General features: G+C 57.4%; 1 protein-coding gene across 3 annotated transcripts in view; it reads right to left on the reverse strand.

Moving 5' to 3' along the window:
- NDRG4 (NDRG family member 4) overlaps positions 1-9,179 on the reverse strand; it is a 33,255-nt gene extending 24,076 nt beyond the window's left edge. Inside the window, exon 1 of one of the 3 annotated variants that reach the window (XM_058674355.1) lies at positions 9,046-9,179. Coding sequence is in view for 2 of the 3 variants with exons in the window: in XM_058674353.1 (XP_058530336.1) it covers positions 8,559-8,595 (37 nt within the window). In the remaining variant the exon portion in view is untranslated. Of the gene's footprint in view, positions 1-8,558; positions 8,786-9,045 lie in introns of those variants that run through there. The other 2 variants (XM_058674353.1, XM_058674354.1) reach the window with 2 other exon arrangements.
- Positions 9,180-9,495: the final 316 nt, after the last annotated feature.

A 9,495-nucleotide genomic window follows, 5' to 3' on the forward strand; every position in this document is an offset into this window, starting at 1 on the left:
CAAATCACTATAGAGTCCAGGAGATTAAGGTCAGCCAGGGCAGTGAGGTCCTAGGACTGAGCCCCAGAGAAGCAGAGAAGTAAACCAGTGAAGGAGGAGATGGCCAGAAGTGGGGGAGAGGAAGATTCAGGCTCAGAGATAGTCCAGGGGGTGGCCTAGTCCCCTGCCAGCACCAGGTTTCTGTGGGAATCCGAGGGGAAGGGCAGAGCTCTTTGTGCGGTTATCAGAAGGGTGGGCTGGCAACCAGAAGCCATCTTGCTTGTGTGAGGAAGGGCCTGACTTAGAACTCAGAGTCTTAGGGACTGATCCAACCCGGAGGCCTTGTCCAGCTCTGTGCCCACCTGGCTAGCCATACACACCCTGCATCCCCGTGTCCTGGGAGCCTGTGCTGGGTCCCTGTCCTCCCAGTGGAGAGACCTTGCTGACAGCCTCTTAACTTTCATGCACAACTCAGAGGGACTGGACAAAGACTCCTGGCCCCCAACCCAGATGCAACCATGTGGACTGCACACAGGACACGGGGCCCCATGAGGCAGCAGAAGAGAAGGACTACCTGCAGCCTTTCCCACCACCGGGCCCACTGGGAGGCAGGTCAGCCTCAGCCTGGAGGGGGAACTTCCTCGGAGTCTTCCTCCTGCACTCTGGGGTACTCCTCCCTCATCCTGATCTGCACAGGTTGAACAGAGAGGGAGGCCCTGGGAGCAGTCGGTTTGGCACTCTCCCTTTATAGTAAGGGGCAGCCTGGGCAAGCACAGCCCTGACCGCTACTTGTCCTGTCCTGGGTCCTTATAGGACTCCCTACATTGTACACTGACTGTGGATAGGTGCTAAAAACTACATCTACAAGTCCGGCACCAACACTGTTGGGAAACAGCCTGGGGTGCCCAGAGGACGATGACAGGCACTGCACATTTTGGAGCTGGTCATGGGACTTGTCTGACCTACACATCCACTCTGGAGGGGAAGATACTGCAGACACACAGCCCTGTCCCCTCACCCCATAGAGGCTGGGGTCCCGGTGCATCCATGGACACATTGCACCTGTCCTACCCTCTGTCCAACACAGAAGTGAAGCTACACCCAGGCTTCCAGGAGCATTTGCTAGGGGGACCAGAGAGGCACGTTGTCTCATCCGAGGCTTAGAAGAGCAAGCCCTGCAGGATGGGGACAGCAGGAGGGACAGGAGCAGCTGCACGGTGTGGACCTGTGGGTTCTAACACGGCTGACGGAGGTCCTCCTCACCTGACTCAGGCTCACAGGAGGCTGTGTGTGTGCCAGCTGAGTTATACATATTCCCCGTTGACCCCAGGGGGACAGGGTGGCAGCGGAGCCAAGTTCAGCCCAGGGCCACACAACCTGGCACACAGAGAGGTGGTGGAGGTGAGGGTGGAGGAGTGTGGTGGTGTCAGAGTCAGCAGTGTGGTCTGTACCCTGTCCATGGCACCGCTCTGGTGGAGGCCAAGGCTTGGGTGTGGCTCGCGGATATCCCTAATATTGTCTGTCAGTGGCCGTCACTATAAACCACCACCCATACTCATTTTCCTAGGGTCTGAGGCCAGAAGCAGGAGAGCAGCTCAGGGCCTGGCAGGGGTCTGTGTTCCCGCCAGGCTCAGTGACCCTGGTGGCCCTGGACTTATACTCCCTCCCTCCCTCTTCATGGTCACAAACAGAGCATCTTGCTTCACACGTCCCCTTGTGCTCTGTGATCCCACAACCTCGGGTCTCCACCCTGCCCTACCCAAGGAAACCTGTACTTGAAGCTCGGGTTCACAGGGATCAGTTAGGCAACACACTCCACCTGAAATCCTGACCTCATTACACCTGTAGAGTCCTTTTGTGCCACCCATGGTGACACCAACAGGTTCTGGAACTCTGCTCCCCACTATCTCTGGGGGCCGTTGTTTAGTCCAGCATACCCTCAGCTAGGCAGGGGGCAAAGCATAGCACAGGCTGCCCCTGGAGGCTGAGACTTGGACCCAGAACTCCAGCGTGCCCAGGGGTGGGGTTTCCCTGGGTGGCAGAGATCTCCTCCTCTTAGATTTGTACCAAGCCAGCTCTGGGTGTCCACCTGTGCATCTGTTCCCACCCGGGCTCTGCTTCAAAGTCACCCCCTGCCCCGTCTCAATGAGATTGCCTTCCTCCAGGCACCTGTTCACTTCCGGCTTTAGAACACAGACCTTGGGTCCAGCATGGTAGCCTAGCAGCTAAAGTCCTTGCCTTGAATGCACCAGGATCCCATAGGGCCACCAGTTCTAATCCCGGCAGCCCTGCTTCCCATCCTGCTCCCTGCTTGTGGCCTGGGAAGGCAGTCGAGGAATGACCCAACGCCTTGGGACCCTGTACCTGCATGGGAGACCCAGAAGAAGCTCTGGGCTCCTGGCTTTGGATCAGCTCAGCTCTGGCTGTTGCAGTCACTTGGGGAGTGGATCACCGGATGGAAGATCTTCCTCTCTGTCTCTCCTCCTCCCTATATTATATGTCTGACTTTCTAATTAAAAAAAATAAATCTTAGGGGGAAAAAAAGCATAGATCTTGACCTTTATGTAGCATACACTGGCTGAGAGAAATAAGAGACGCAGAGGACAATGAGCTGCGCACGTGATGGGGTCTCCATGAATGCACGGGAAGCTGAGCCAGGATGTTAGTGCACCTGCTTTCTGGTGAGCCGCAGCTACTCTGGTCACTTGCATACAGCAAGGAAACCACAGCTAAGGTACCGGCACCATCTTTACAGCCTCTTCTCAATGCTCAAAGATTTTTTTTTTTCAAGTTTCATTATTTGAAAGGCAGAGTGACAGAGACAGAAGACATAGCCAGAGACAGAGAGAGGTTCTCCATCTGCTGGTTCACTCCCTAAATGCCTGTTACATCAGGGGCTGGGCCAGGCTGAAGCCAGGAGCCAGGATCTCCATCCAGGTCCCCATGTGGGCGGCAGCGGCATGTCATCTCATTGCCAACTCATGTCATCTTAATGCCTATCCCTAAATAATTTTTAAAAGATTTATTTATTTATTTATTTATTTAAAGATTTATTTGAAAGAGAGAGAAAGAGAACAGGAGCTTCTCCTGGATCTCCCACGTGTGTGGCAAGGAAATCATCATTGCTTTTCCCAGGGCCACCAGCAGGCAGCTGGATGGGAAGTGACACAGCCGGGACTTAAACCAGCACCCATACGGGATGCAGGTGTCATAGGCCACAGTTTAACCCATGACATCAGAATGTTGGTCCCTGAGGACTTCTTTAAGCAAAAGACACCACTGAATCATCTTGTGGACACCAGCACTAACATGCTGGCTCCAAACGCAGCCAGGACCCGTATCCTATGCCTGTCTCCTTATCCACAAGAGGAGGAAGACAGCACTTGCAGGTTAGACAGCGAGCGACTGTACACGGAGCATCACCATGATTATCACCTGCAGTTAGGGGCACGTCTGGCCAGGTGGGCTGCCCACCATCGGCAGTGCACCTGGAACTCTCCGTGTTGTGTCTGCTGTGTGGACGCAGCCGCTCTCACAGCTGATGCCTCCATGTGCATCATGATTCACCAAAATTCAGCCACATGCATCTTCAAGTTTCCAACCCATCACTGCTGATCTGCTTTCATAAGATCTGTCCTGGGGCTGGCGTAGGGCTGAGTGGTAAAGCCGGGGGCTCCCACACTCACAGCTCACATCGGGGCGCCTAGGCACCACACCCTGGTTCATGATCGCAGCTTTCTGCCACTGCACACCCAGGGAGGCAGTGGGTGAAGGCACATGGGTCCCTGCCACTCACATGGGATCCCCTATCCTTCTTCCCAGCCTGGGGCCACTGTAGGCTGCTGGAAAGTAAACTAGCAGATAGCAACACTCGCTCACCCTCTCAACTATAAAAGAGAAAGTCATACAGCAGTCCCCTCCTCTGCACAGCAGCAGAGTGTCCCATCGCCCCACTCCCAGCCTCATGCGACTAGCAGCACCCCTCCAGCAGATGGGGTTTCTTTACCCATTTCCACGCTCCCATAGCTACAGCCTTGCACCCTGGGGAACCTGCCATGACCTGAAAAAGATTCAGTGGAATGTTGCCATGCACCAAGGGGGAAATTGACAAATGCCGGCCTTCCCCACGCCCTCAGTAGAGCCAGCACACCTTCCAGCATCACACGCGGCTGCTGTACAGACACGCTCTTTCTACACAACAGGGCGAGAAGACACCTTCCATGGGTTAGGGTGAAAAGTCCAGGCCGGATCGGCAAAACCTCTGCTCTCTCATCACACAGCAAGCACGTTCATAAACATTCACCCTCATCCTGCACGGAGCTGGACGGGGTGGGTGGGTCAAGCCTGCCCTGCTGGGGGTCACTCGGACTCCGAACCAGGGTGGAAACACCACTTCCACCCCCCCCTCCCAGGCACTGAATTAACTCCCTTCCTGTGTGTAAACAGACTGCCAGCCCACTTGCCCACTGAAAATCTAAAATTCCCCCGCTGCACTTCAAGGCACTTAGAATTTGCCCTCTGATTACTGTACCATGACCAGGCCCATGGGGCTGCCTCCCAGATTGGGCAGGGTCTTCCTCACAATGCTAACGTGTTGGGACCCTTCACCCCCAATGCTAGCTTGAAGATTGATTTGAAAGGCAGTTACAGGGAGAAGTCTTCTATCTGCTGGTTCACAATGGCCCATTGTGGCTGGGCCTGGGCTGGGGTTCTTTTAGGTCGCCCACATGGGTGCAGGGGCCCAAACATTTGGGTCACCCTTTACTGCTTTTCCAAGCCATTAGCAGGAAGCTGGGTCAGGTGTGGAGTAGCCAGGGCTTGAATAGGTGCCCATATGAGATACTGGCACCACAGCTGATAGCTTCACCAACTATGCCACAGCACTGGCCACCCTTATTCTGTCTTACTGATGAGGAGACCAAGGCTTAGAGGAGTTAATTTGCTCAGGAGGCAGGAAGCAGATAGGAGCCCCCTGGAATTCCAATTCTGTGACTCTCCTATTCCTCCCTTCCTGGTTCTGGGGGCAGGAAGGTACCACAGGGGGTTTGGCCTGGGCACTGCCAGCCTCAAGAGCCTCAATGGCACTGTAGTCTCCTTGCCTTGAGAACCAGGACAGTTGGCGGGCATCCTTCAGTCCCATGCCCAAGGGGGCACTGGGCATGGGAGCTGTGGCTGCCTGGCAGAAACACACAACCTCCAGTGCCACTCCCCACTCTGTCCCAGGCCACAGGAACTGGCAGCTAAGGAGGGGGCCCAGACATACCTGGAAAGAGGCCCAGGTTACAGGGACACTCAGTGAAGGAACTGGGACGCCCGGGAGGGGGAGACGACAGCACTGTGAGGTGACAGCTCAGGGCCGCCTGGTGGCCAAGGACTAGCCAGGCACAGCATGTACCTGTGACACACACTCCCACATAGCATCTCAAGATCCCATTCCCATAGAGGAGTTGCTGCACGTGTAGGCCAACTGTGAGAGTGGCCCAAGGTTGGGCAGCTAGGCGGACATGGGAGGACCCCCCTTTCAGGACTTAGGTTTGAATCCAGCACCGCCTCTTCTCGGCTGCATGAATGTGAGGCAGTAATGGTCCTCATTGGTAAAACGGATGCAACACAGACCAGTGCTCTGGTGCTGTGGGTTAAGCCACCATCTGCAACACTGACAATCCATATAGGAACACATTTTCAAGTCCCAGAATCTCTACTTCCTATCCAGCTCCCTGCTACTGTACATGGGAAGGTGGCAGGAGATGGTCCAAATGTTTGGGCTCCTGCTATTCAGATGGGAAACCCAGATGGAGTTCCTGACTCCTGGCTTCAGCCTTGCCCAGCCCTGGCTACAGCAGCCCTTTGGGGAGTGAATCTCACTTTGCTTCTCAAAAAATTAAATCTTTTAGAGATGACCATAATAGGGTCTGACATGGTGGCATAGTGAGTTAGCCTGCCACCTGAAATGCCAGCATCCCAAATGAATGCTGGTTCAAGTCCTGCCTGTTCCACTTCTGACCCAGCTCCCTGCTAATGTGATGGGAAAGGAACAGAAGTTGGGTCCCTGTATCCACGTGGGAGACCCAGAAAAAGCTCCTGGCTCCTGGAGCATTTGTGGAGTGAATCAACAGATGGAAGATGTTTCCATAACTCTACCTTTCAAATCACTCAATCAATTTTTTAAAAATGTGAATTAACGAAGACTGCCTAAACCAGAGCCAAGTTGAGTTTTGAAAAGAAGCCTCGGTCAAATAGTCCTCTCGGCCCAGGGCTTTGGGACCCTGCACCTGCGTGGGAGACCTGGAAGAGGCTCCTGGCTTCGGATTGGCTCAGCTCCAGCCATTGTGGCCGCTTGGGGAGTGAACCATCGGATGGAGGATCTTCCTCTCTGTCTCTTCTCTCTGTATGTCTGCCTTTCCAATAAAAATAAATAAATCTTTAAAACAAACAACCAACCAAACAAAAACAGTCCTCTGAGGCCTGAGTGGGAGCAGGGGGCTCCAAGTCCTCTATGAAATGATCCTGGAGGGATCGGCGCTGTGGCAGAGTGGGCTCAGCTGTTGCCCACAGGGCTGGCCTCCTGGACACGCATTGCTTTGAGTCTCAACTGCTCCACTTCCAGTCCAGCTCCCTGCTAATGTGCCGGGAAAGGCATCCCAAGTCCTTGAGTTCCTGCCACCCCCATGGGAGACCTAGACGGGAGTTTCAGGTCCCTGGCCTCAGTCAGGCCCAGCACTGGCTGCTGTGGCCACTTGGGAAGTAAACCAGCAGACGGATGACCTCTCTGTAACTCTGCTGTTCCAGTAAAATAAACCTTTTTTTTTTTTTTTTAGAAATTATCCTGGAGTCACAGCTGGTGAAAGGCAATGTCAGCTTGGGCTCAGTCAATAACTATTGAGCACTTGTTGTGTGCCACTACAATCGATCAGTCAGCAGCCAGGCCATGGCCTGTTTACCTTCCCAAATGGGTCACATTCTCACAGCTGAATGTGAGCGGAGGTAAAGGGGGGTGAGGAAGGTGGGGGTAGAGCCAGTGCTCCTAGTGGCTCACATGCCAGCACACATGGGGGTCTCCATTAAGAATGGGGGCAGCCAAGATCATGCCATCAGAGAAGCCAGCAGAGCCCAAAAAGCCTGGCCCCACCAGCTGTGTGACCTGCACCCTCTTGGCCCTCTGGCCACCATCTCGGAAAACGAAGGCTCTGGGATTCCATCTTGAAGCCAGAGAGGTGAAGCCACCTGTCAGAATTCACATAGCTTGCCAGTAGCCAGACTGGAACTTAACTCTAAACCCGTGAGACAAGAGCGACTGGGGAAAGTCATGCAACCCACGGAGGGGCCCAGGGCTGCTGCACATGGGCCTGTAGGAGCCTGTGACCTCTTGCAGCGCTCACATGGCTGGCCACTTAGGAAGTCCAGCAGCCTTGGGGAGCCCATCACACTAGAGGAGGGGTCCTGAACCCCACACCCAGAAGATGAAGGCATCACAGTTCAGATCCCAGTGGAGCCCCCCACACCCTTCCTGTGAGCATTCCTCCTTCCAGGCTTTGTGGGGGCAGCAGCAGGATAAAAAGGATCCAGCAAAAAAAAAAAAAAAAAAAAAAAAAAAATCCAGAACTTCTGTCCTCCGAGGGTTGAGGGGGTGACTGTAAAAGCTGCCCTGCATAACTTAACAAGCCCAGCGGCCTGGGCAGTCCTCCTTGCCGAAGAACTCTCCCAGAAAGTTGGTGGGGGTCAGAGCACAGGTCAGCCTGCAGCTTAGAGGGCTCACAGCCCACATGTCCCAGCCCTTGTCCCTGCCTTCCCTAGGAGCTTGCCATGGGCTGACCTCCGCCAGCTCCACCCCCCTCCAGTGCCAGCCTCTCTCACACAGCAAAGAAGCCTCCTGGGGAAGCTTGAGCTGTGGCCGCACCCTTTCTCCCCTGTGGCAGCCGGTGCTCCAGCATTCCACCCTCGGCAGGGATTCTGGCCCCTTCCCCAGTGCACCGACAGCTGCTCCCTGCTTCTTTCCTATTGGTAACCTGGCTCCCCTGCTTGGCCATCAGACTGTAAGGTGCCCAGGGGCCAGAAGCCCAGGCGCCAGTGGACATTTCCTGGAAGCCACATGTACACGCACTAGCATCTGCCCCTCCTGTATCCTCGGGGGAGCACACAGAAGCCGCGGTGCTCCTACCGGATCTGCCGCACCCATTCCTGGCACAGCCTGGGACTCTCCAAGGACCTGCTGTCACCGCGCCTGGATGTGGGTTTCCAACAGGGCGTCTGGTCACCTCCGCAGAGGGCCCCGCAAGTCATAAGGTTCCCAGAACGCTTGGCCTCGACGCCCCAGAAACTTCTCCCTCTGCAAAAAGGGGGCACAGCTTGCTTGGAGAGCAGGAATAAGACCGGGCCACAACTAGGGTGCTCCCTTCTTGGGGAATCAACCGCCTGCCCCGATTGGCAGGCAGGGGCTCCTAGCTCCTTTCCCTGGACTGGGAGGAGAAGCCCTAGGAAAGCCGGGAATTAGTCGGCGCCCGCACCCGCCTTGGAGCTCGAACCCCAGGCGCCCCAATCCCCAGGGCACCGCGGCCGGCGCTCACAAGTAGCGGCAGTACCTGCCAGCAGTTCCAGTCGGTGTCCCAGCACCTTCATCGCGGCGCGGCGCGGCCCCGCTCGGGCTGTGGCGTCGGGTGCGCGGGAGGCGAGCGCCGAGCCCGAGTAGCAGAAGCGAGCTCGCCGCACCCACCCCCCTCTCCAAATCGGTGCGAAAAAATCCACCAATTGCACGGCCGCACACCCCCCAAAAGGCGCCCGCCACCACCTGGTCGGGGTGAACTCCGGGAGGCGGGGAGAACGCGCGGGGCGGGGGCCGGCGACACCGCGGGAGGGGCCCTGCGCCCGCCGCGCCAACAAAGAGGCCCCGCCGCCCCCGGGGCGTCGCGAGGCGTGGGCGCCGGCGGCGGCCTCGCGGGGCAGGCGGGGAGCGAGCGCCGGGGCCGGGTGGCGAGGGGGCAGACCAGGTGCGGGGGTCGCGCGCAGAGGCTGGGGGAGGGGATGGTGGCAGGGCGCGCCGCAGCCGGGTGGGGGGTGCCGCAGACTCACCGAGATGATGCGGGGCGAGGCAGCCGCGCAGGCGAGGAGCCGGGCCGCGGCACCGCAGCCAACGTCCGGGAGCCCCTCCGCTGCGCCCGGGGGCGGAGGCCGGGGCAGGGGGCGGCGCGTCGCGGGGGCGTACCCACGTGGGTGCGGGGGGCGTGGGCGCTCGGCCTGGGCACCGGGCCGGGCCTGGCGGCTGCACCCAACATCCCACCGGCCGCCAACTCCGCCCCCGCTTGTCCGCTGAGGGCGCGCCCAGTGGGTGGGCCGAAGCTGAGCGGGATGTTGCGATCCCGCAGTCCCGGAGAAGACCCTGCCCGCCCCGGTTGATCCGCGCCCCACTCCTGCGTCTCACCTCCTCGCAGTCGCCGGGAGACAAGGTCCCGGCCTCTCAACTCCGCAGAGAGCAGCGCGCTGTCCTGCGTTCTCCTCCCGACCCCTCCTGGGCGCGCGACG

The sequence above is a fragment of the Ochotona princeps genome, chromosome 16 (assembly GCF_030435755.1).
Source record: "Ochotona princeps isolate mOchPri1 chromosome 16, mOchPri1.hap1, whole genome shotgun sequence".
Taxonomy (NCBI): domain Eukaryota; kingdom Metazoa; phylum Chordata; class Mammalia; order Lagomorpha; family Ochotonidae; genus Ochotona; species Ochotona princeps.